This window comes from Mustela putorius, unplaced genomic scaffold, assembly GCF_011764305.1.
Source record: "Mustela putorius furo isolate JIRA1106 unplaced genomic scaffold, ASM1176430v1.1 tig00000081_pilon_pilon_pilon, whole genome shotgun sequence".
NCBI classification, from domain to species: Eukaryota; Metazoa; Chordata; class Mammalia; order Carnivora; family Mustelidae; genus Mustela; species Mustela putorius.
In genome coordinates, this window is record NW_025421272.1 from 404420 (window position 1) to 430195 (window position 25776).

General features: G+C 52.6%; 2 protein-coding genes across 2 annotated transcripts; both read left to right on the forward strand.

Annotated features, from left to right (window-relative positions):
• Nucleotides 1–499: 499 nt before the first annotated feature.
• On the forward strand, nucleotides 500–20647 carry SEC14L2 (SEC14 like lipid binding 2). Its single transcript, XM_004766438.3, has 12 exons — nucleotides 500–665; nucleotides 2847–2922; nucleotides 7405–7448; nucleotides 7845–7904; nucleotides 8167–8355; nucleotides 9387–9482; nucleotides 9615–9675; nucleotides 10026–10109; nucleotides 13232–13338; nucleotides 13441–13580; nucleotides 13729–13898; nucleotides 19057–20647. Exons 1-12 carry the CDS (start codon nucleotides 612–614, stop codon nucleotides 19185–19187), a joined length of 1212 nt encoding a protein of 403 aa, XP_004766495.1. The 5' UTR covers nucleotides 500–611; the 3' UTR covers nucleotides 19188–20647.
• Nucleotides 20648–22209: 1562 nt separating this feature from the next.
• Nucleotides 22210–25776, forward strand: MTFP1 (mitochondrial fission process 1). The gene is made up of 4 exons (XM_004766436.3): nucleotides 22210–22562; nucleotides 23466–23593; nucleotides 23973–24205; nucleotides 25168–25776. Exons 1-4 carry the CDS (start codon nucleotides 22496–22498, stop codon nucleotides 25238–25240), a joined length of 501 nt encoding a protein of 166 aa, XP_004766493.1. The 5' UTR covers nucleotides 22210–22495; the 3' UTR covers nucleotides 25241–25776.

A 25776-nucleotide genomic window follows, 5' to 3' on the forward strand; every position in this document is an offset into this window, starting at 1 on the left:
AGAGGCTCCAAAGCTGGGTTGGCAGCAGTGGACCAAAACTTGAGGCAAACAGGAAAAGAGCAAGGATCCCGGGGAGAAATGGCCAATACCACAGTCCATCACAGGGTGCAGATCGATGCTAGGCTTCAGGACTTGTGTCCCCCCCCCCACCCACCCAGTGGCACAGGGCAAGCTCCCTCCCATCGGGAGAGTGAGGTTCTGGACTATGGGACCCCAACTCGGGAGAGCTCATTAGATAGCATCTCAACGGGGAAACTGAGGCCCAGGGAGCACAGGTGTCTCGTCCAAGGTCAGAAAGCAAGCTAAAGAGAGATTTGAGACTAGAACCCAGATTTCCTGACTTTCTAATGTCCACTGGCCTCAGCCCGGGTGGGCACTCCTGCTCGCCTTCTGCCAGGGTCTCCGCCTTCAGGAGGACAGAGACGGACGCGCCAGAGGCTTCCGCGCGCGGCGCATCCCTCCCCACTCCACCCCTCGGGATCCTTTAAGAGGCGGGGCTTGGCCGCCAGCCCCGCGGCCCCGGCAAAAGGCTGGGACTTTACTCCGGCGGCGGAGAACGAGCCCGTGCTCCATCAGCTGCCGCAACCGCCGCGCCCCGAGCCCGAGCCACGATGAGCGGCAGAGTCGGCGATCTGAGTCCCAAGCAGAAGGAGGCACTGGCCAAGGTGAGACGTCCCCCGCCCACCCCACCCCCCGGGCCCCCCTTCGGGCCGGGGCCTCGCCCTCCGGCTGCAACGAGCCGGGAAGGGGCCGGGGCGGGGGGCGGGCGACCGTGCGGGACAGGCGGACGGAGGAGGGAGCTGCGGCCCGCGGCACCTGACGCCTCGCATCCCTCGTCCCAGCGGCCCGCCGCACCCCCCCTGCGGGGGCGGGGGGAAGTTTGGCTACCCCAGCCTCATCCCCGAGCGAGCCCTTGGTGCCACCTGGGAAGAAGCGGTTGCTTGGAAGCCCTCGGAGGCAGCCGAGGGCACAAAGGCAATATTCATTCTGGAAACTGGCAGCCGGGCCCTGGGGGCCGGGGCAGGGGTAGGGCTTCGGGTTTCCTCCCATTTCCGGGAGGTTTTCCTCTTGTAGGGGCACTAGGCACCACAAACAGGCCCCTGACAGCTCCTTAGGACACTTGGAGAGCCCCTGCTGGGGCACCAGGTCTCTCTGCGACCTTGGGAAAAGCCGTCCTCCTCTGTGTGCTGCTCGGTAAAAGGAAATGAGAGGTTGGACCCCACGATGTCGAAGGGAGCACCCTCATGTGTGAAGCCTGGGATCCTATGGGTGACTCATTGGGTTGAGGTTAGTTTGAGTTCAGACCAGGCCTCCCCTGACCAACAATTCAGGCCCCTCCCTGGCTGGCAACTTGGGCAGAGGCTCTTTAGAAGGCTGGGAGGTAAGCCTGGCTTTGCCTGGGCACTTGGGCAGAGGAGGGGGCAAGAGTTTGAAGGCTGGAGCCTCTGTCCACCAACTGCATCTACTCTTTGTTGCCCTGTAGGAGAGGGGAGGTTGGCTGTACTGGGACCCAGAATTGATGGGGTCTGGTCTCCAGGTTAGGGGGCTCCACAGCCAAGGAGTTCTCCATTTCTGGGGGGACAGATGTCTCTCTTGCCACACAGTGGGGCTGAGGCACCAACCCCACGAAGGCTTTGCCCCAGGCTGGGCCTTCCCCCATCCTGGTGAGGCTGGATAGGGAGGCTTCAGATTTTACTGCTGACCTGCAGGGGAAGTCAGGCAGAGGAGGGGATTAGGTGGTGATTAAACTGGAAACCAGGGGCTGGGTTAGGGTCGTTGGTGAGGGGCTGCTTCAGGCCTGGGCCCTGGAGGAGCAGTTTCCCTGGGAGTCCAGGAGCTGTTAGGGGATGGGGTGGGAAGATCTGTGTCCCTGGCTGACCTCAGCAAGGGACAGAGGTGGCAGGTCCTCATTGGTCCCCTCCTGGGCTGCCCTGTAGGTCGGTGACTACAAAAAGGTGAGGGGTGGGGAGCAGGAGGCATGGGGAGAGCATGGGGAGTGTGTGTGTGCTCACCTACAGGGCAGTGAGCAGTTGGAGGTGGATATAGTCATCCGTTGGGGTCACTGTCCGTTTCTCTTGTTTGGTACTCCCTGCCCTTTCCCCCTTCGTGGCTTCCTGTTGAAACTGTTCCCTCCCACCTGGTTTGTCCTCCTCCCTCCTTCTGCTACCTTTGAAGTCCTTCAGGCACAACACAAACTTTTTTCGAATAGGATGAGACCACCGTCTTCCTGGGCCCGTCACCATCAGACTCTTCCTTCCCTCGCTTCCCCAGCCCATTGCTCACCAGTCCATGACCATGGGGCAGAAGACTACAGTGGAAAGCATGCACCCTCTTGCCTTGGACAGACGTGGGGCAGGGGGCAGGGTGGCATCCCAGCCCTGCTGATCACTAGCTGTTCAACCTTGGGCATGTTACTTAGCCTCTCTGAGCTCTAATTTCTTCATCTGTAAAATGGGGACAGTAGTACCTCTAGGGACTCTGAGTGAGGCATGAATAAGATAAGTGCCAAGTTCAGTGCTGGGTACACAAGGAATGCTTGGTGAACAGACATCTTTGATTGTGGCACATCCCCAAGTGTCTACTATCACAGTTAGCAGGGATAGCCTATGGCTGCCTGCCACACTGGAGTGTGGAAGGGCGTACAGACAGGCAGGGGTAATGTGTTACTCCCTTCCCGCCACCTCCTTGCTATCCACCAGGGCAACTGAGTACACCCATGTGCTCAGCCAGTGTCTGCAGAGTTGACCCGTGTTGAGGCGGGGTCCAGCTGAGTCCCTATAGAGAACCCTGGGCAGGGGGTGGTCAGGGAGGGGACCTGCCACTCACCCTCCTACCTCTCCCTACAGTTTCGGGAGAATGTCCAGGATGTGCTGCCCACCCTGCCGAATCCAGATGACTATTTTCTCCTGCGCTGGCTCCGAGGTGAGGGAAGAGGGGCTGTGGGAGGCTGGGGCAGGGTCTCATTCTGGGCAGCAGAATGGTACCCCCGGAAACCCTGCCCTTCGCAATCTGAGAATCTGGAGAATTCAACCATTAGAACCAAGAGAGCCTCGTGTAGTTATATAACCTTGACCCTCCTATTGGGTGGAATAACAACAGTGGGACTCAGAGAGCTGAAGTAACTTGCTCCAGGTCACACAGCACCTGAGCCACAGGCAGAGAGAAGGTGGTACGTGGTGGGCTGACTCCCAGCCCAATGCACTTTCCTTTCCTTCCATAAATCCTCTCTCCTGGTGGGCTTGGGGAAGTAGGTTGAGGAAAAGCCTAGGAAGACCCAGGTGTGTGGGAAGTCAAAGGGAGAACCAAGTTTTGAACCAGAGTGCAGATCCATAGGAGAGGCTGGCCTCCTCTGGGGCCTTTTGGGGATGGCAGGCCAGCTGTTTTAGCAGCTTGCTGGAGGAGCAGAGTGCATTGGGTGGGGATTGTGGGGGGCACTCAGCCTGACCTCTGTTGACAAGATTCTGCTCGAGCCACCACCCAGCTCCAGAGCCCCACGTTCAAGTTCCAGCTCTGTCCTGGCCTGGCTGTGGCAGGTGGGCCAGGAGTGCACATCTAATTTAGGAACTACATCTAGTTCCAGTAGAACAAGACCAGATGGGGTGCCCTGCCTATCGCAAGATGTAACATGACAGAACCCTGCCTGTGCTAATGAAGGGTACAGCTTTCTCCTCACATCAGAGTCCAACTTAAACCCCTGTCCCGACTCCTGAAATTTCCCCTTTCTTTTTTCTCTTCTCCTCTCCTGTGGTTCGAGTCATGCACCACCCTCTCCAGTTCCTGTGACACAGTTTTTTTTCTTTATAGAAACTTTAATACCAGACATTGAAATAATAGAGAAAATTCTACCGCGTAAGGTTGGTAGAGAGTGGGTTGTGTTGTAGGACGATAGCCCCAAATATTAAAGTACACATCATGCCTGAGTATGTATAGACACAGGCACACATATGCATCCCCTAGGGGTCCTGGGACAGGTGAAGGGATGTATTTTTCTTTTCTGCCCAGAAATGGAGCTGGTACACTCTGGGGAACTGCTAGTAGGCACCCCAGGGCAGGAAAGCCAGGAAAGCCATGGGGGGTTCCGTGTGCCTCTGGAAGTGCCACTTGCCCGATCCCCCCACAAATGTTGTGAGACGCCTCCCCCCCCTCCCCCCAACCCCCTCCCCCACACCAGCCCACTCAGATTGGGTTGGAGGGGCAGTAGGGGGGCGCAGTGGAGCCAGTCGAGGGCTGGAGGATATTTTGGTCCAGCATTTGCTGAAGGACTGTAGCTAGAAGCGGGTGGGTAGGCAGCGTGGGAAGGTTGTGCTGCCTTAAAGGGCCAGCTGCAAGATGATCAAAGACACCACCGGGCTGCTGGTAGGTAGAGACGTGTGGTTTCAGAGAGCTGAACAATAACACAGCCCTTTTATCTTGGGGAGGCTGCCTGGGCTCCTGGCAGTTGGTTTCCCTGACATTCCCAACTCTGCAGTCCTGGGATAACCCCTCTCTTTGCAAGAATATCAAAGAGTATTGTCATCCTCTTTTTGCCAGTTGAAGCATTGGAGGCTCAGAGAGGGGAAGGCACATCCTGGAAGGCACACATCTAATGAGGAGCAGAATCTGGGTGGAAACCTAGGGCCTCAGAGTCCCGGGCCAGCACTCTCTCCTTTAAGCCATGGCTGCCCCCTGCCCCGCCGCCCCGCCCAAAGCCAAGTTTGGCCTCTTCAGACAGAGGAAGTGTCTCTTCACTACTTTACTTGCGCCTCACATTTCCTGGGCAGGAGCTCGGGCCTTGTCAGACTCTACTGTGAATTTCAATTAGGGTTTTTGTTGCCCTTTTTTTAATGGAAACCTTTTCCCTCTCTACCTTTGCTTCTAAAGGAAACATTTTCAAAGTGCATGCCAACAGAATGCCTTTCTCTAACCTAGGTGTGAGCTCAGGCTTTCACTCTTGGCCCCTTTCCCCTCACATGGGTTCCATTTTCTGCTCCCCGCATCCACCCCCTGGCCCCCGCCCTGAGAGCAGGCACAGAGGTCTTTACTGCTTTCCCCTGACTGGGGCTGAGCTCTGGGCTTCCCAGCAAGGTCCGAAGGCCAGATGAAAACCCACAGGCAATAGCAACTGTGTGCATATTGGGGAGATAGGGCGTTGTCAGGGAGGTAGGGGGCAAAGCAGGTTGGAGTCTCCTTCACCAGGACTCAGAAGTTATCAAATCAGGACCCAGGACAGCTGCTCCTAGGTCATCTCTGACATTGACCTAAGCCCCCAACCAGGGCACAGGAGCCCTGGAGAGGCCTGACTCAGCAGGCATAGGGAGGCATTGGGCCAGATACTGCCATGGCCAAGTGGCAACTCGGGGAGGGTTTTCAAAGAAGACCCTGGGGGCACCTGGGTGGCTCAGTGGGTTAGGCCGCTGCCTTCGGCTCAGGTCATGATCTCAGGGTCCTGGGATCGAGTCCCGCATCGGGCTCTCTGCTCAGCAGGGAGCCTGCTTCCCTTCCTCTCTCTCTGCCTGCCTCTCTGCCTACTTGTGATCTCTCTCTGTCAAATAAATAAAATCTTAAAAAAAAAAAAAAAAAGAGAGAAGACCCTGGCTGTTGGAGCTTGGCAGATACGGGTGAACTGGAGAGCTGTCTGGAGAGAGGGGGGCTCACGCTTTACTGCCACTCCTGTTCCTATGGACCACGCCCACTTTCACAGACCAACTGGGCTCCCCCATCATGACAGTAGGTTACTTTTTTTTTCCATGTGTTTCTAGATCATATAGATGATTCAGTTGGTGATGTGGAGTATCTTGTCCAAGGTCAGACTGGGAGAATGGGGACGGGCTGAGAGTCAAACCCAGATTATATGCCTCTACAAGGTGCCCCTTGCTGCCACAACAGTGCGTGCAAGATTGCCAACAAAAGAAACTTCCTAGGAGTAAAGGCCGTTCAGTTCTATAAATGGGTGTCCAGCAGTGATGATGATGGGCATGGCATTGGTCAATCCACAGATGCACCCTTTGGGTGCAGGACAGTGGAGTTGATTTCATGATAGCAGAGTCAGGGAATATGCTTGGCCACTCCCAGAGATCAGTGATTAAGGGACCAGTGATAGTCCAGAGGGCAGCCTATCTGGCCCAGGTCCCAGGGCTGTCAGCAGATCTCGATGGCAGTCTGATCCACAGAGGACATAGGGATGGGAGGGACAGTTCATAGGGCAGTTGGCAAAACTGGTCAGAGTCTGGATCTCAGAAACTCTTTAAAGGATGAACTGGAGTGAGCTGTCACAAGATGAAATCTGATAGGGATGGATCCAGAAAACCACCTCACAACATATGGGTTGGAGGCTTAGCAACAGCACAGCTGAAAAGGATTTGGGAGTTTCAGTTGACTGTAAGCTCCATCTGAGTTAAGAGTGTGACTGTTGCCAAGAAAGTTCTCAGGCTTTCTTGGAGAAGGGTAGGCAACACCTCGCGCCGCACACACAGTTCCATGGAGCGCGCTTTTGAAGTAGGGCGCTCGCAGACTGGGAAACATCCAAAGGGAAGTCCTGTGAATGGACTTGAAACCAGGCTGCGAGGAACAGTCAGAGGAAGGATCCATGGAGGGGCAACATGACAGCCAAGGGCATGCAGGGAGCAGCACAAAATTCACCCGTATTGGAAAACTTGTCACATGGCTGAGGAAGGGACCCTACTCTCAGAGCGTTTCAGCTGTGGGTCTCTGCTCAGTGTAACAAGGAGTGCGAGTGCAAGTGGCCACTCAGATTATCTGAAAGCAGTTGGCTTTCGGGGGGCAGTGAGTTCTTCGTGTTCAAGCTTGAGCAGGATGACTTGGGGTGAGAGCATGAAATGAAGAGTTGGCCCAGATGAATTCTTTAATTTTGAAGTTTTCCAGGAACCTTGAGAGGAGGGCCCTCTGTGTCCCATTAGGGTATATGTGGATCCTTTGAAAATATGGCAAGGTTGACCAGAGGCTCATCAACCATTCTATCATCCTGGGATGTTCTGCCAGGTCCACCCCAGATGACAGGGCAGCTATGTTCATCTTTGAACTAGGGGTCAAGTTCTCAGAAAACGAAGGAGATTAACTTTGTATAAAGGGAGAAAGCTGAATGATAACGGTATCCAGGGTTCACTTTCCCTGATAGGAGATAAGATCTTTCACCTCTTGTATCCACGAGGGTAAAATTCATTGGACCCCAGTATTACAAGGCTGCACCCACCTGCCCTGATCCTTGACCTGCTCTTTGGGGGCTGTGGTATTCTAGAAACCCCTTAGTGGAGTTCCTCCTCTTAAGCTTCTACATGTGGGGTCATCTGGAAGTCAGCCGGGGTGAAGTTGGAGAGGAGCCAGCCCAGGAATAGGGAATAGGGAAATCTCCCTGTCCTTGGATGCCCAGCCCCCTGGTCTAACCCTGACCACATTTCCCTGTTACAGCAAGAAACTTCGACCTGCAGAAGTCTGAGGCCATGCTCCGGAAGGTGAGCTCCATTTAGATATAGCCCACTGTTGTCTCGGTTCCCACCCATCAGAATCACACTGGGGTTGGACTATCTTTGCCCACCCTGCCCACCTGATCACAGCTTCTGGCTCATGTGGCCAATCTGAATATTAGCTGGCCACTGTTACAGCCTTATCCCTTTGGGACAAAGTGCATTCCCTTCCCTGAAACAGAGCTTGCATACTTCTGGTCCAGCTAAGAATTACAATCTGTTCTGCCTGGATCTCCGAAACAGGCAGTGCCTTCTTTTCCAGTCCCACCACTTGCCTTCTCACGATGTACCTGGGACACAGTGTCACCTATTGCTAGATGCCTATAAGGGGTTCTACTACCCCTGCCTTTTTTTTTTTTTTAAGCCCTATCTCTATGTTTGCAGCACGTGGAGTTCCGAAAGCAAAAGGACATTGACAACATCACGAGCTGGCAGCCTCCCGAGGTGAGGATGAATGATCTTGCCCCAAACCTGTGTTAGTTAGGTCTGTTGCACCCACAGTCTGTATCCCAAGGCCGTCGGACTGAGGCCCTCAAGAGGAAAGGTTTGACAATGCCCAGTGAGCCCAAATGGTTCTCAGAGTGGGTATCCATTGGCACCCAGGGGGAAAGGCTGTGGAGGGAGAGCCTGATGAACCTATGGGAAGGCCCCAGGATGCAGGCCCATGGGCCTGCTGAGTGGGGGCCTGGTCTGTGTCTTTGCCCAGGTGGTCCAGCAGTATCTGTCAGGGGGCATGTGTGGCTATGACCTGGATGGCTGTCCCATCTGGTATGATATCATTGGACCTCTGGATGCCAAGGGGCTGCTCCTCTCAGCCACCAAACAGGACTTGCTCAAGACCAAGATGAGGGACTGCGAGCGGCTCCTGCAGGAGTGTGCATGCCAGACCAAAAAGGTGAGTGGTCTTAGCATGGTGAAGAGTGAGTTCACCACCGTGGAGTTGTTCCAACAGAAGCAGGCGTGTCACATGGGGATTTAAGCACAGGTTCTGGGCTGAGACATGGACGTTTGGATTTCACGGACGAGTGAAATCTCCAAGTTTTAGGGATGGACCCACGTTGCCAGATTTGTACTTTTTTTTTTTCCAAGTAAGGACTTAAAAAGAAAATGTACTGGCTGCTACTGTCCTGGTTAACCCCCAAATCATAGGAATCATAGTCTCAGAATGAAGGGCTGTCCTTTAAATCAGAGAAATGTAGTTTCCTAAATAACATACTATACTGTCATCGCATTTCTCATTCATCCAGGCACTGGTAAGATCTCTGTCATGGCTCAGCCTCTCCTCGGATAAGTATCTGGGCACCTCTGGTGCAGATGAGCTGAGAGTCTGTGCTTCTCTAATTCTGTATTCGAAAAAGAGAGGACAGGTGACTCCCTCTCCAAGAAAAAGGCTAAAGAGAGAGCTGGATCTTCTCTCCTGCCTTTCTCTTGAGCCTGCGTAAGGATCCAGCGAAATGATGTCATAGGTTTGGGAACATTTCAACACTGTTGTTCACGAACTTGCACTAAGAGCCTAGCGTGTCCAGAGACCCTATAGGCTGCGGATGCGGAGAAGTGTTTGATGGACACCCTTCAGGGCTTAGGTTGGACGAGGTCCCATGGACTGAGCCCTACCAGGTGCTATGCACAGAGGAAGAGGGAGGCCATCAGGTCAGACTGCAGAACAGAAGAGACCTCAAATATAACCTAGATCCACCCAGTTGTTTACTGGATGAGAATAGGACAGCTAGGCAGGAAGAGTGACTAACCTTGGCCATAATTCTGGCCTTGGGGCTGCTTATCTCAATTTGGAAAACCCTAGATATGGCCCTGCCCAGATCTGGTCGCCCTACGGGCACATCAGCAAATCAGCTTCCTGCCCTGAACTGGGGTAGGCTTCTGCAGGGTAGCAACCTGCTGTGACTTTCTCCTCTCTATCCCCTGCAGATGGGGAAGAAGGTGGAGACCATCACCCTGATTTATGACTGCGAGGGGCTTGGCCTCAAGCATCTCTGGAAGCCTGCAGTAGAGGCCTATGGGGAGGTGAGGGGCAGAGCTGGGGGTTGTGGTTGGGAGGAGGAGAGAAAGCAGAGGGGAGTGGGCCCCTCTGCTAGGAGGTCCCGTCTGGCCTGGGAGAGGCAGGGTGTGCTGGACTCAGTGATTTTGTTTCCTCAGTTTCTCTGCATGTTTGAGGAAAATTACCCTGAAACGCTGAAGCGCCTTTTCGTTGTTAAAGGTAAGTTGGGAACTACCTGTGATGAAGTCAAATGGGAAAGAAGGGCCCCAAATGTTCCTGAGACAGATTCGGGAGAGTGGAATGGGGTGAGCCAGAGGAGGAGATCTGAGGGCCCCTGACATAGGCAGACGGATTTATGATTCACAAAGCTTTTTGGATTTATTGCCTCCTTGGAACCACTCAGAGTGGTGACACAGGAAGACTGCTGTCCAGACAGGGAAGCCAGAAGTCAAAGAGGTGCCCGTGCCAAACCTCCCACCCTGGGCTGACCGACACAGGGCTGTGGAGGACACTGTCAGGGACAGAATGGGCTTTGCTCTGGGTCTCACAACACCTGCTCTCTCGTCCAGCCCCCAAGCTGTTTCCTGTGGCCTACAACCTCATCAAACCCTTCCTGAGTGAGGACACCCGCAAGAAGATCATGGTCCTGGGGGGTGAGTAGCTCAGACTCTTCCAGTGCCACCAGTTGGCCCGTGACCCAAACTGGGGATAGCTTTAGAGGTGGCTAGGGTGAAGGCTTCCTCTGCTGATAGTAGCAGTAGGATCCAAGAGCAAGTGGGAGCCACGGAGGTCATGGGAGCAGAGAGGTTGCTTCCAATTAGGGGCTTCCTTTGATGCACGCTTACCCTGGGTCAGACCTGGACTAGGTGACAAAGGGGTATCAGAGTCCCCTGAGGAGCTCCTGGCCCTCTTGGGGAAGGGGAGTTGCACCCTGGGTGCGTGGGTGGGAACAAGGACTAGGGGCACTCAGCCCTCCCAACCAGACACCCAGGCGGGACCAGATGCTGACCTCAGCTGAGTGTTGTGGCATGAGTAAGAGGCAGTCCCATGAAGCCAGGCAGGAAGCCACCAGGCAGAAAGAATAGCACTGAGTGAAGGCCTTGCGCACCACGGCTCAGGCAGTCTTGGAGAGCACGTGGCAAGAGGGGAGGTGCAGTTGGATAGGCTGCCTGGAGCCAGGCACAGAGAATCCAGGGCACTGTGCTGAGAAGCTGGGACACGGCTCCACAGGCTGTTGGGAACCAGAGAAGAGTTCTGAAATGGGGACATTGTGGGGAAGGACCAGGATCAGACTCTTTTTTTTTTTTTTTAAGACTTTATTTATTTGCCAGAGAGAGGGAGAGAAAGAGAGCGAGCACAAGCAGGCAGAGTGGCAGGCAGAGGCAGAGAGAGAGAGAAGGAGGCACCCCGCTGAGCAAGAAGCCCAATGCTGGACTCGATCCCAGCACCCTGGGATCATGACCTGGGCCGAAGGCAGTGGCTTAACCAACTGAGCCACCCAGGGGTCCCTAGGATCAGACTTTAAATGGAGACCTATATGACTGGCATGCCTGTGAAGGACAGGTACTAGGTTTGTACGCTGTTGCAAACCCAAGCTGGGCGGTGGCGGTAGGGCTAGAGAGGAAAGGAGGGATTTGGGACTCACTTAGGAAGTAAAACAACAGAACCACAAGATCGACTGGGCATAGGGAGGGAGGAAGAGGAATCCAGAATGACTTTCTGGTGGCTGGTGTGAGTGACTTGAGTGTTGCAATGACTCTGGTGTGTTTAGTTCAGCCGGCGGACATAACCTTGATGTTGAGTCTGGGGAGTCTGTGAGATGCACAGAGACTGGGGATACATGAGTCTGAAGCTGAGGTGAGGACTCTGGTTTGAAAATTTGGGAGTTAGCAGTTATAGGCAGCAGCTAAGAACTTGAGAGTAAAGACTGCCCACGGAAGAGCGAACCCTGGGGACTGAGTTCAAGGGCAGGCACGGCAAGAGGAGCCCACCAGGGAGAAGGAGTGATTGACGAGCTTGGCAGTGTCACACTCGACACAGGTTGGATATGCAGGGGAGCTGAGAGGACATCAAGGCACAAGGAAGATGCACAGGAATCAAGCCAGCCAGGAACAGAGAGGAGCTGAGTTTTGCCAGAGCATTAGGAGGAATTGGTAGGAAGGAAAGGCCAGAGAGGTAGACTGGCATTGGCTTGTGTCAGGCCAGGTGCTGCCTATGGAATTGACCTTGGGGGTAGGTAATAGGGATTCTAAAGGTTTCTGGATGTTCACCGCTAGGTGACAAATGGAAAGTGGAGATCTTTCCGATGCAAATTAGTGAGACCCAGGAGTGGCATGAAGCATTCTGGAAAGTTCAGAACTTCTGGGTTCTGGTCCTGACTCTGGCAGCAACAAGTTCTGCTTCCTGTTGCCTCAGTTACTCTCTCTGTAATATGGGAAGGGCCCCTCCTCTGGCCTTATTCCAACTCTCCAGCTGAGCTGGGGGAAGACATACAAAATCTGAGCAAAAGGCTCCAATGATTTTTGGCTTTGCTGCCGCTACCGCCCACCATGAGCAGGAGATGGCTAGGTTTCCTGGCAGCAGACTGTTCTCCCCCCCCACACCTAAACCCTTTCAACCAAGCCCGCCTCAGGCTCAGAAGATACCAGTTCTTCAAGAGAAGATGGAAAACATTCACGCTGGGCTGGTCAGGGTTGCTTAGGAAGCACAGATTACATGTCCCACCAAGACCACAGAAGCTGTTTTCCAACAGTTTCCAACAGTTCTAACAGTGTGGTCTCAGGACCCTAGAAATCAAAGGGCTGGGTGACCCTGGGCAGCCTCTATGAGGCTTTTAGCCAGTCCCCACAGCCGAGGACCCTGGGTCTGTACCCCATGACTGCCTATTTATGGTCTATAGAGTCGGCACAGAAAGGTTTCCAGTATCAAAATATTGTGCTTAGCTGATACTGGTTTAGGAATTTGGAGTGGTGAAATGGTTCTCAGCATTGGTGGCACTAGAGTCAAACTCTCCTAGTCAGGAAAGGGCTTGGTTATTTAAAAAAAAAAAAAAAAAGGAAAGAAAAAAAGAGCCGAGTCACTGGCAGCTAGACAGCCTGAAAAACAGCAGAAGTAAGTAAAGTCGTGGCTGGGGTAAAGCCAAGGGAGCTCCATTTAAGGGGCCACTCGACAGTGGTATAGTCGGTAAGTCACGACTGAGCACGATTACGTGTAGGTGAAAGCAGGGGATGAGACATGTGGTTAGACCCCTCAGTCTAAGCAGGAAAAATCAGATTGATTCAGGCCTTCCTGCTGTTCCCTCTTGGTGGGATGTCCTTCCCTCTATTCTGTTACTTCTGATTGCACACCAGATATTTGTACCCCGTGCCTGGGAGTGAGCGTACACTCTCATACAGGTAGGGAGTTAATAGTTTACGACATCCTCTCAAGTAGTTAGTTCCCTTCACTCCCCCCACCCCCGCAGCCTCGTGGGGCAGGTAGAATCAGGCTCAGCACAGAGTGACGTTACTTAAGGTTGCTCAATGGGTCAGAGGCAATGGAGACGGACTCCAGGGGTTCTGATTCTTAGTCCAGGGAAAGGGCAGTCCTCTGGGTGATGCTGCCTCCTGAACCCCCCAGCAAAGCTGTGTGCACATCGCCGGCTCCTAATGTTAGTGTTTTCTGTGCTGGGGCAGACAGGTTTTTCCTGCCCATTTTGTGTTGACCACTAGGGCTGTGAAGCAATCCTGCCTAGTGGTGATCCTTTTTTCCCCTCCTTCCTTCCCCCTGCTGCCAGCAAACTGGAAGGAGGTTTTACTGAAATATATCAGCCCTGACCAGCTGCCTGTGGAGTATGGGGGCACCATGACTGATCCTGATGGAAACCCCAAGTGCAAGTCCAAGGTATGGGCTGTGTAGTCCCCTGAAGAACCCAGAAGGGCTAGGGATCACCAGGGAAGCCTGGCTCAAATGCACATTCCAGTTCACTCTGTGCCCTGCTTCTAGATCAACTATGGGGGCGACATCCCTAAGAAGTACTATGTGCGAGATCAGGTGAAACAGCAGTATGAACACAGTGTGCAGATTTCTCGTGGCTCCTCCCACCAAGTGGAGTATGAGATCCTCTTCCCTGGCTGTGTCCTCAGGTAGTGCTCTGGACCCCGACAGGCAACCTGTGCCTTTCAGCCCTAGGGTGCTAGTGTTTGGGCTGGAGTGGGAGAAGCCTTGGGGGCAGGACCCACAGAGTGCGCACAGAGACAAAATCAGGTCTGAATGGGCGGATGTCCCCGGCAGGTGGCAGTTCACATCGGAAGGTTCGGACATCGGTTTTGGGATTTTCCTGAAGACCAAGATGGGGGAGCGGCAGCGGGCAGGTGAAATGACAGAGGTGCTTTCCAATCAGAGGTACAATGCCCATCTGGTGCCTGAGGATGGGACCCTCACCTGCAGCGATCCTGGCATCTGTAAGTCTCCCTCTCTTGGCTTAAAGCCCCTTCCCTAGCTGTCTGCCTCTGGGGTCCCTCTCGCTCCATGGATTTAGGCTGTCAGACTCTGAGAACTAGATGTGGGGCTCCATGAGCTCAACACTCTCCTTACACAGATGAGGGAGTGAACCTAGGGCAGATCTCTGACCTAATACTTCCAGGTCGAGGTGAGTCATGGTCCTAGGTGATCACGAGGGTCCAGAACACTTGCTCTCTGTTCCAAGTTTAACTGGATCTGTGACCGTGACCAAACGTTTCTGGAGAATGCTCCTTCCAAAGATGTCAGAGAGGCAGAACTGCCTGGGTGGGGGGCAGGGATCCGAGGTGAGCAGAATGCTGAAAAGCCCAGTCCCGACCCCTCTGAGCTTATCTCCAACTTGATCAAAAACTGGGTACAGGACACAAACAGAAGTTTAGCCAGGAGGAATATGAAGAATGGCAAATGCCCCCCCCCTTTTTTTTTGCAAACAGGCATTTGGAAGTGTTTTACATCCCTCCACTTTGTAGTATCAATTAAAATTCCTTTTCAGCAATTCTACTTCCAGAAATGGATCCTACAGAAATGTTTACACAAAGGCACAAAAGTAGAGGTAAAAGGATGCTCTTAGCAGCCTTGGGCAACTGGCAATAAACCAAATGACCTTAAAAAGGTCTTGTTAAATGAATTATGGTACATGGGTACATGAAATACATTATACCCATTCAGGAGAATAAATTGAAATGTAAAGGGTCTAATACATGTCAAAAAAAAAAAAAAAAGAATGAAACATAGCGTATGGTATACACTCACTTTGGTTTTTTTTTTTTTTCTTAAGTATATACATTGAAAAGAATTCTGAGGAATGTATGCTAACTGTAATGGTGATTATCTCTGGGATGGTAGGATGCTTCTAGAGGGCTTTATTTTTTCACTAGTTCTGCAACTAGCTTATTTTACAATGACCATGTACTACATTTGTAAGCAGAAAAAGCACATACATGCACACAAAAAGCCCTTCAAATCTCCGTTTCCTTTCTATCAGAGCCAATGTGCTGGGCGTGGAAAATCAATGAGAGCAAGGGCTTCATCATCGAGCTGACTTGGATTTGCCTACTGATTAGTTCTTAGGCAGGTGACTTAGTCTCCCTGTGCTTCAGTTTCCTGATTGCTACAATGAGAATCAAATTCTCCACCTCATGGGGATACATGATGATTAAATGGGCAGCACTTATGCCTGGTGTGCAGTAAGCACTCAACACACTGTAGACATCATTATCCTTAGGGCAAGACCTGTGCGGGGAGAAGGGCCATCCTGGAGATGGTCCTGGAGATGGGAGAGAAGTCCTGTGCCCTGTTTCTAGGGGCACAGATATCTCTCATACCATCATCCCAACCTCCGATGCTGTGTACTTCCCCACCTGCCAGGCAACCTTCCGTCTCAACCACCCCTTCCTCACAGATGCTCTGTGGTATGGCTCCCTGGGGAGGAATATTCTTGTTAGTGAGCCTGCAGCCAGGTCCTTGGAGGAGAAGGCGTATTATTGTATGCTTCAACAAGAACAAGGCCTGGCACACTAGCCCAGCTACTATTATCCACGGCACATATTTTATAAAGAAGTTTGAATTTTTTAGAGGATTCGCCCATTTTTTCTAAAGATTTTATCTATGTATTTGACAGAGAGAGCATGCACAAGCAGGGGGAGCAGCAGGGAGAGGGAGGAGCAGTCTACCCAAGGAGCAAGGAGCCCAATGCTTGATTCCAGGACACTGGGATCATGACCCAAGCCAAAGGCAGATGCCCAACCAAAACATCCAGGTGCCCCAAAGCTTGTTTTTTTTTTTTTTTTAATTTTACTTATTTGAGAGAAAGAGGGGTAAGAACATGAGTTGGGGTTGGTGTGGGGGAGAGGCAGAGGGAGAAGGGACAAGAAGACTCCCTGCCAAGTAGGGAGCCTGATGTGGGACTCAATCCCAGAACTCCAGGATCATGACCTGAGCTGAAGGCAGATGCTTAATTGACTGAGCCACCCAGGTCCCCCTAAGCTTGATTTTTTTTTTTTTTCCCTTAATGGACAGGGAAGCTGAGGTATAGAGAAGGGATGTTATCTCTCCCACAAAGCAGTTCATGTACACACCAGAAGACGGAAGACATGAGGGAATCCTAAAGTCCTGGTCCAGATCTCTAGGCAATAGTCTATCCTAGAGATGATCAGGTCTGTCCCTGATGTGACAGACGAGAGAGTAGTCCTGAACCAGGAAAGTAATTTACCTGAGATCGTGCAGCCAGGATTTTCCAGCATTGCCCATGACTGTCTGTAGTATCTGAAGGAGGCAGCCTGAGAAAGGACCAGGATACCTTACACCATAATCAGGCTTAGGTTTGCAAACCCCAAATTTATTTCAGCTCTTCTTGGTTACATTCCCAGCTGGAACATTTATCTGCATGCAGGGCCTTGACTGGGTGCTGCTTCTTGTCCATTCCAAGGAGGATTAAAGGCAGGTCGCAGCACCCACGTCCCTTTCCCAGGTGGAAAGACAATGAGGTGGGATCAGCTGTTGCCTGGAGCCACGGCTCAGGTTAGACCTGAGCCCAGAGAGAACCCAGTGTTAGGTTACAAGCTCACCTGTGGGAGGGCAGTGCCCTTGAAGAACCAGGCGACTCCCTGCAAAGTAGAACATAATCACCCAGTGGAGAAATTAAAACTCTGAGCCAGCCTCCAATGGCAAGAGCACATTAATCCTCCCCAGGCTGGTCTGGTCCTTGCCCAAGTGTGCTTAAAGTAGGGAGAAGGAGAAACAAAGTCTGAATTGATTTCACTTATTTTCTCTAGAGTAATGTTTCCTGGGGGCCGGAGTGTAGAATACTCTATTAGGAAAGAAGATTCAGCAGAAAAGATCTGGACTTTGTCCACCAGGAGTGCATGAGGTGGAACAGGCAGCCTCAAACACGGGGTGAAGGCTCCATCGTACTTCCAGGCAGTGCTGGGGGCAAGAGAGCCCAGCTAGGCTCCAGGAGGCCTGGTTTCTGAGCCGGGCTGTGCCACCAACTCTCCAAATAATTAGTTTTTGCTTTCTTTCTCCTTAAAATGAGAAGAGTGGGCTACAGAAGGAGGTCTTCTTTATCTATGTACTTATTTAAGTAGGTTCCGTGCCCAGTGTGGAGCTTGAACTCACAACCCTGAGATTAAGAGTCAAAATCTCCAGGCGCCTGGGTGGCTCAGTTGTTAGGTGTCTGCCTTCGGCTCAGGTCATGATCCCAGGGTCCTGGGATTGAGCCCTGCGTCAGGCTCCTTGCTTGTCGGGGAGGCTGCTTCTCCCTCTCCCATTCCCCCTACTTCTGTCCCCGTTCTCACTGTCTCTCACTCTGTCAAATAAATGGAATCTTAAAAATAAAAAAAGAAGAAAGAGTCGTACATTCTAGCAACTGAGCCAGCCAGGCACTTCTAGAGCGAGGGAGGTCTTAATCTGGGGTTTATAGACTCCCTTAAAGATCAAACACCTGTTTTTTATAACATACAGCATTTAATATCCCTCTTACTATTCTGAAATGAAATTCATGGATAACATAACCCACCTAAACACATAATTTAAAAAGCACTATCATCTTCCATCAGGAGAAATAAAAGGAAGCTGCTTTAGAATATGTATTTGTTTCCATATATAATGAGAGTGGATGATCACAGCTATTTGCCGCCATTCTTCAGAATGGTGCCTTTCCCATTGGGAAACCCTGCCCCCAAGAGTCCATGATGGGCTCCAGGGGATCTACAGTTGGGTGCGTTCATCAGATTCTCAAGGGGGTCAGTTCCCCAACAAAAGTTGAGGAGCCCTAGCCTAGAGGATCTCTGTGGGGGGGGGGCTCTATAGGTCTGTCAGCATATGATTAGTGTCAAAATGAACCACGCAATTCATGAACTCTACTTCCCCTTAGGCCTCGACCTCTGAACAGCCCCTTCCTTGTTTCTGAGAGCAGAATATGCAAAGCAGAGCCATCTCGACCCTAGTGCTTGATCCAAGGAGCTCAGACCTCTCCTTCAGCATGACCGATTCTGGTCACTGGGACTCTGTCATCCAGGGCACTGAGGAAGTGTCCCTCTTTTCAGAGGGACTACTGGCTCTGAAAGACCTCTGGTACAGAGAAAATTGATGAGTAATACTTTACACCATGAAGAAAGTGTGGGTGTTATGTCTACCCAATGTCTAAACTATGCATTTAACTAGGGTAAGAAAGGAGTGAGGTTAAATCTCAGGATTAAATACACTTTTGGAAAAAAAATAAATAAATAAAAATAAATACACTTTTGGGAGGTGGGGGGGGGCTTGCTTTAATTTTTTTTCCTCCCCTGGGAAAAGTAAGAGAAGACCAGGATAGGGAAAGGGCAGAGCCAGTGTTTCTGTTCTCACACTCTGTTCTCTTGAAGGGCTGTTTGACTGAAAGGGAACAACTCAAAAAGGGCTAGATTAAAAGCAGTCTGTTTCTTGGCCAAGGCTTCAAAGCCTTCTCTGCCAACTCCATACCCGTTTTGAGGTTTCCAAATCTTTTAGGATTACAAACAGGGGTGCAGGGCACATCTTGGTCCGTTTATCTTTCTGTGGGATCAATTCCTGGCTCAAAAACTCCGGGTATTTTACCTTCACCAGAACCTGAACGGGGCTCACCTTTCCGGGGCCCAAGACAGGCAGTGATGCCGGTCAGAAGGAAATTCCAGCTCCATCACTTCCTCACCGTGTGACACAGTGCCTTCCTTTTTATACGCTATAAAACAGGACTAATGCTGAGTTATTTGGAGCAATAACATAATAGTATATATAGATTACCAACCCAGGGCTGAGACACCTCCATAGCCATTGTTGCCATTATTACTATGACAACTGATGCTGTTCAAGTTCTAACTCTTCTGAAAAGCCTTTAACAAGGCCCTCTCCTTCTAAGCTGTGACAGACGTGGCTGTCTCACTCATCTGGCACTCAGCATGTTCTGTTTTTTATTTTTCTTTCTGTGAATATCTTGTCCACCCAGCTTAAATTTCAGAAGGTGAGGCACCACTGCTTATGTCACCTTTTATCCTCATTACGTACCACACTGCCTTGTTCAGTCAACAAAATCGCTGTCCTTTATAGAACTGCCTGAATGTCTGGTTTTCTGCCTCCCCTCAGATGTCCTGCGGTTTGACAACACCTACAGCTTCATTCATGCCAAGAAGGTCAGCTTCACTGTGGAGGTCCTGCTTCCGGACAAGGCCTCAGAAGAGAAGATGAAACAGCTGGGGGCAGTCACCCCGAAGTAATGCCTCTTCCCACAGCAGGCGTGGCTCCCTCTGTGTCTCCGTCAGTTTCTGTCCCTTGTAGCAGTCATTTTCCCAGTACCCAGATGCCCAAGAAAGATCTTGGGCTGGATTTGGGGAACTTTCATTTCAGAATTAGGAAGAGGGGGAGCAGCAGGACAGGGTCTCCTTCCTCTCAAATTACTCAGGGGTCCCCAGGGGCTGGGCACCATGATAGGATCTACCATCCTATAAGCTGTGCCAACATCACCTGTCCAGTGACAGTTGAGACAGGAAGGGGTGGGGGGCAGGGGGAGATGTGGGTGGCAGCAGGGCAGAAATTAGAAAACGGGGGGAAGGTTCTGTTAACACTTCAGGGAAGCCAGCTGTAGGGGAGGAACTTGCTCCCAAATTGAAAATGTTAAGTCTAGATCATTATGAGGAGTAGCAAGGTAGCAGTTTGCTAGAATTATGGTGGGGGTTCAAAGGCTCTTCTAAACTTTCTATCTCCAAGGCTGGGACCTTTTGACTTTTCCCACAAGTTTTCAGGGATGGCCTGAGTCAGTATAGATCTTCCCACTCAGGGGCAGACAGAGAGGCCACCTTGAGACTTGGGACCCACCGGCAGTCTCTTTAATTACTGATTGTCAGTGACTCAGAGCTTCTCAGGACAGCAATTTTGTACCCAGCCACTGTCCTGCAATGCAAACAAAGCACAGGAAAATTACTTCCAGGAATCCCAGTTCCAGGATGGGGCCAGGAGGCTAAGGGTGGGAGTGAATCCTGAGGCTTCTAACCCCCCCCCCTTTCAGTGCTGTCAGCCTTTCATCAAGTCTCCATTTGAGCACCCCACACAAAAATGACAAGTGGGATTAAGACAGTAGATCTCAGTGAAAGCCATTCTAGTCTGAGTCTCCCACGGTGCCTGCCGGTCAGCCTGCTTCCTGAGTGACCTCAGCAAGGCTCTGGCAGTCCCGTCTCTGTTGGAGGCATATGGCGGGAGCATTGGGTTCCTGGTGTCTGGCGGGGAGGCTGCCCGGGCAGTGGGCCAAAGGCTGGCCCGGCATCTGGGGGCAGGCACGAATAGCCTCGCAGGCCCCCAGCCCCGCCGTCCACACTGACAAGCAGGGATGGCCAAGGAGGCCCTCAGCGACCACGGATTGGAGGGCACGGACCCTGCGGGCAACCACAGCACATAACCCAACGCTCCACCCCGCAAACGAACAATGGAGAGCGCCCCCCCACCCCATCCCCAGGCCCTCGCAGGAACTCCTTTCCCTCCGAAAGCCAGCCACCCCCGCCCCGACCCAGCGTGGGGAGATGGTCTGGGGAAGCCGAGGGAAAAGGGAGCAGGGCTGGAGCTGACCGGAGCGGCCTGAGGCTGCGCCGGCCTCAGCTACTCCGCTTAGGAGGCATCATCCTGACCTTGGTTTACAGCACTCTCTTAGGAAAATTAACCAATGAATAAAGCAACATTCAGTACACAGGGAGTAAAAGTCAATGCCCACCGCCTCCCTCCTCGAAGCCCCTCACTCAGTCAAGATTCATGCCTCAATAGCGGACCACATAGTCGCCAACAGCTGGGGCGCACGCGCAGAAGCCCCTCACTGTTCCCCTCTAGCGCGCTTTCCCATGAGGCCCAATGACCAGATTGCTTCCCGATTGGTCCACGTGATGGAATATCTTCCGCCATCTTTGTTAAGGGCACCAGGGGGCCTCCTGGCCGCCTTCAAGGTCTGGGCGGATGCCCCGCCCCGCCCGGTTTCTGGATACATGCCCGAAGGTTCTAGCGCGCGGATTTGTGCGGGTCTGGGGAGAACGTGCAGCGCCAGCGGTGGGCACAGAGTGGGAGGGAAGCGGACGAAAGACGCTCACGTGGTGCTAGGGACCGTCTCCTAATTCCGCGCCAGCACTACCGGTGTTTCCGGGGCTGGAGAGCGCTTTTGGTCTCGAATCGCCGCTGACCGGCTGCCGGCTGCCGTATACGACCATACGATGACAGAGACGCCCAGGTCTGCAAATGGAGTCGTTAATATTGAACTAATGGTCTTATTTCCCTCATCTTTATTTGATAATAAAAAGCCAATTCTTTAATAAAATAAGTGCCTACTGGGTACCACACTTCAACCCTGTGCTTATGGCCCTGAGTTGTTGCAGAGGTTCAAGGAAATAATATGTGCAAAGCGCTTAGAAGAGAACCTTAACAAGTGAGCACTCAGTAAATATGGGCTACTAGTAGATTTTACAGACGTAGATAAATAGGTGGCACAACTGGGATTTGAACCCAGGACGCCCTCTCTACTTCTTCGCTGCCTGATACCTCCAAAATCCAAAGGATTCACGGTTTTAGTGAAGGGCACTCATTGCTCACGTGAGAATACTGAGGTCCAGCTGGGGAAGAGTTTCTTAGTAATCATGACAACCCAAGACCACTCTCTGTTTTGCTCACTTCCATGATATCTTGCTTCCCCTGTCTCTTCGTTCGTTCGTTCATTCATTCATTCATTCATTCATTTAACCACTCGAGGTCCTGCCCCAGAGAATCTTGGTCTGGGGGTTATGCTGATCCAGTTAGACCTCAGAGCTTGGTATATGAACATGGCACCTGGCAGGGAGAGTCCAAATATCCACCTCACCAGGGTGCTGCTCACTGTTCACTTCCCCAGCCTCATTCACTCAGCTCAACTTGAGAGCGCGGCACCTGGAGCCACGAGCTGGATTCAAATGCCAGCTTCACCACTTAGTTGTATGACCTGGAAAAGTGACCCTTTGCGTGTGTGTGTGCCTTTATTTCCTCGTCTGTAAAATAGGGGTCCTGGGTTGGTGGGAGGCTTTTAGGAGGCAATCTGTCTAGAGTCTTTAGCCAATGGTCTGGCCAGTAGTAAACTTAATAAATGATTTCTTATCATTAATCTTTGCAACTGTCCCAGGACTGAACACGGCGTTCCCCATTTAATAAATTAATAAAACGAAGCTCAGAGTACAGTGTGTTGCCTGAGGTTATAAAGTGCAACTAGGAAGTGTAGCATGTCGCATTTGAACCCCAGTCTCTTAGGCTCCAAGACTACAGTCAGTCGTGGGAAAGGATTGCGCCAACCACTCAACCCCAGAGAAAACCTGAAGCGTGTTAATCTGCAAAACCCAAGCCTGGGAGAGGGGCTTCAGTGCGCGGGGTAATTTGCAGACGCTCCCTGCTGGCGGGGACCGCAATACCTGTCCTTCAGCCCGGGACCTTCAGCCCGTCCCGCCGCGGCGGACTGGAGCGGTAGTGGAAGCTGAGGTGGTAACGGCAGCAGGACCGGCTGCAGTGGCTCCTGCGGAGGCGGAAAGCCATGTCCGAACCGCTCCCGCGGGGCGCCGAGCGCGACCTTTTCCGGGACACGTGGGTGCGGTATCTAGGTGAGTGCGGTGGCGAGGGGCACGGCGACTCCCCTACCATGTGGCTGGAGAGACAGGGGTCGCCAGGCGCCGGTCAGTGCCCTGGAGAAGGTGGGAGGGTCGTAGTTCTCATTCTGCATGGGCCAGAGAGGCCTGGGGACTTGCCCAAGGTCACACAGCTCAGGTCGGCCCAGCTCTGCGCTCAGGGTCTCTGCTGGCCGGTCTCCCAGGTGAACGTTCCAGCCCGGCTGGGAGGAACGGGGTGAGTGGGCTGCCCTCTCTGGTATGTCTGGGCCTTGACTATGGAGTCAGTATCTGGACTCTCATACTGGCTCTATTTGATGCTTGGTTTTCTTTGGGGGCATACGGAGATAAACGGTGCCTCTCTCAGTGGGCTGGTAGTTGGAAGGGTAGAATAAGGCACAGGAAAGACTGGTGCAGGGTGAGTGCCTCATCAGCGGACCTGCTGTTAGTCTCTGCATTAGTGCACATGATCCTAGAACCCAGACTGGGAAGGCAAGGGAATGATGATTGTGACTGTACTCAGCTCTCCCACAGTGGCCCTAGACTGGAGGTGGACTTCATGGTTGACTTTTTAAAGACTGGGAAACAGAAGCTCAGAGAAATAAAATCACTTATCTAAGGTCACTCAGCTACCATTTAGCAAGCTGGGATTAGAATTAGTGCCCCCTTGTGGAGCAGCCCGTGCCCCCTCCCCACCACCGGAATTATTCTTATTTTTGGTTTTTTAGAGAGAGAGGGAAGGGGCTGAAGGAGAGGGTGAGGGAGAATCGCGGGGCTCGATCTCATAACCCTGGGATGTGACCTAAGCCAAAAATCAAGAGTCAGAAGCTTAATGGACTGAGCCAGCCAGCCGCCCCCCCCCACCACCACCATCGGAGTGAAATGTCTTCTCCCCAACAGGCTATGCCAATGAGGTGGGAGAGGCATTCCGCTCCCTGGTGCCCACAGCTGTGGTGTGGCTGAGTTATGGTGTGTCCAGCTCCTATGTGCTGGCGGATGCCATTGACAAGGGCAAGAAGGCGGGAGCCGTGAGTGTTGGCTTGCCCCTCCACCCCCCACCCTAGTCCACTCCCTTTGTGCTTCTGTCCACAGCCAGTGTTTGCTACAATGCCTGGTGGGACAGTCCAATTCTTACTACCTTGCCTGTTGCAATCCATACCTCAGTCCTGTTTGTAGGGTAGTGTCCCCTGCCCCCAGCCATGCATGTGCCCTAGCCTGTACCCCAATTCTGGTTGTGGATGAGTTCACGCTCAGCCCTGAATTGGTACAGTCCAGAACCTGACACCAGTGTGGTTCTGTCCCCACCCCCACTGGCCACCTACCTACCCTGGTCCAGTCTTATGCCCCTTGTCCACAGGGTTTCCCACCTTTGCTCCTGCTGGATTAATTCTCTCTTCTCCCTACCAGGTACCGTGCCCTGAAGCAGGCCGCAGCACCAGGGTGACCGTGGCTGTGGTGGACACTTTCGTGTGGCAGGCTCTGGCATCTGTGGCTATCCCAGGCTTCACTATCAACCGTGTGTGTGCTGCCTCTCTCTACATCCTAGGCACCGCCACCCGCTGGCCTCTGTCTGTCCGCAAGTGGACCACCACTGCACTGGGGCTTCTGGTCATCCCTGTCATCATCCACCCCATTGACAGGTGGGTGCCTCTTCCAGCCTCAGGGGTCCTCTGAGAGACGTGGGGTGTCCCCACTTTGCACAGGACAAGAGCAGCACGGGCAGGGCTCGTAGAATAGGCTTCTGAGGCAGAAAGGACGGTCTGTGCTTGTGTTCTGGCAGGCACTTAAGCAGTAAAGGTATGGGCAGAGCCTTGAGGGTATAGGACACAGGACCACTAAATTCTAGAAAGAAACCCTAGTGTTATAGAACAATCAGAGGCAGACAGGATCAGGTGCACATTGGAGGGGATGGGTTTAGGGAGATTTTGGTGACAGAAGCCCGACAGAAGCTAGGTGAAGGAAAATAAGAATGATTTGTTTCATGAAACTGAGAAGTCCAGAGTTAATGCTGCTTTCAGGCATGGCTGGATTGAGGCACCCAAATGGGGTCATTGGGGTCTTGGTCTCCCCATCCTACTGTGCCCTTCTTCCCATACCATCCCATGTTGGTATGTTGGCTTCACTCGCTTTCCCCACGTGGGAGCAGAGATGGCCTCCAGCAGCTCCTAGCCTCCTCCCCACCAGCTTAGCAAGCCCCATAGGAAGCTTCTTGTAGTTGACCAAAAAAGTCCCAAGGAAGGCTCTCATTGGTCTGTTCTGGACTGAGTGCCCACCTCTGAGCCAATTTCTCTTTTCTGATTGGCCACCCTTGGGTCACATGCCTGCTCTTAGAACCAGAGAACAAGGCCAACTCAATCAGACCAATGTAGAGTGGGAGGAGCAGGCCTTTCCCAAGGGAACACAGCTTACCCAAGGGCCCTAAGTGAGCCTTTTACCCTCTCTGGCCTCAGTTTCCCCAACTGAATAAAGAAAAGGGTGATGTCTGCCACCTGGATGGCACTCATGCCCTGCATCTAGGAGTCCCTTTCCTAGCCCTGACCTCCTACCTCCTATTCCCCGCTCTAGCTCCCAGGGCTCATTTGCTCATTCCTGTCCACCACAGGTCAGTGGACTTCCTCCTGGACTCCAGCCTGCGCAAACTCTACCCCTCAGTGGAGAAGCCCAGCTCCTCCTGACCCCACCTGGGTCCCTGGCCTGTGGGTTGGCCCACTCCCTGCTCTGGTCCAGCTTCTTCCTCCTGCCAGGGGATATGGATGCCTGGCTCCCTGGGGCCTGAGGCCCTGGCATCTGGGCATGTTTGAGCCAGATGGAGACTGAGAGATAAAGACCTCAAGGAGCAGCAGCTGCGGTGACTCACAGAAAGGGAGACCTGACCCCCATCTGCTTCCATGGAATCTGTGATACTGACGGCGAGCAGACCTGTCTTTTGATAGGAAGGTAACCTCCCATGGAGGATAAGCAGACAGAAGCCCAGACATGGCAAGGAATATAGATAGCCAAGATCGCTTAGCAAGCTGGGGACCCAGGAGTCCCGGTGGCTCGGCAATGTGGCTGGACTGAAGAGCAGCAGACATGCGGAGAAATGCAGGGGGTGCCGTCGTGGGCACCCTGAGGACTGATTCTCTAGCTGGCCCACCCCTAGTGCAGGACCTGCTCGGGCCTAGCTGGAAGGCAGGACAGCCCCTGGCCCAATAAATCCTCAAGAAATTGA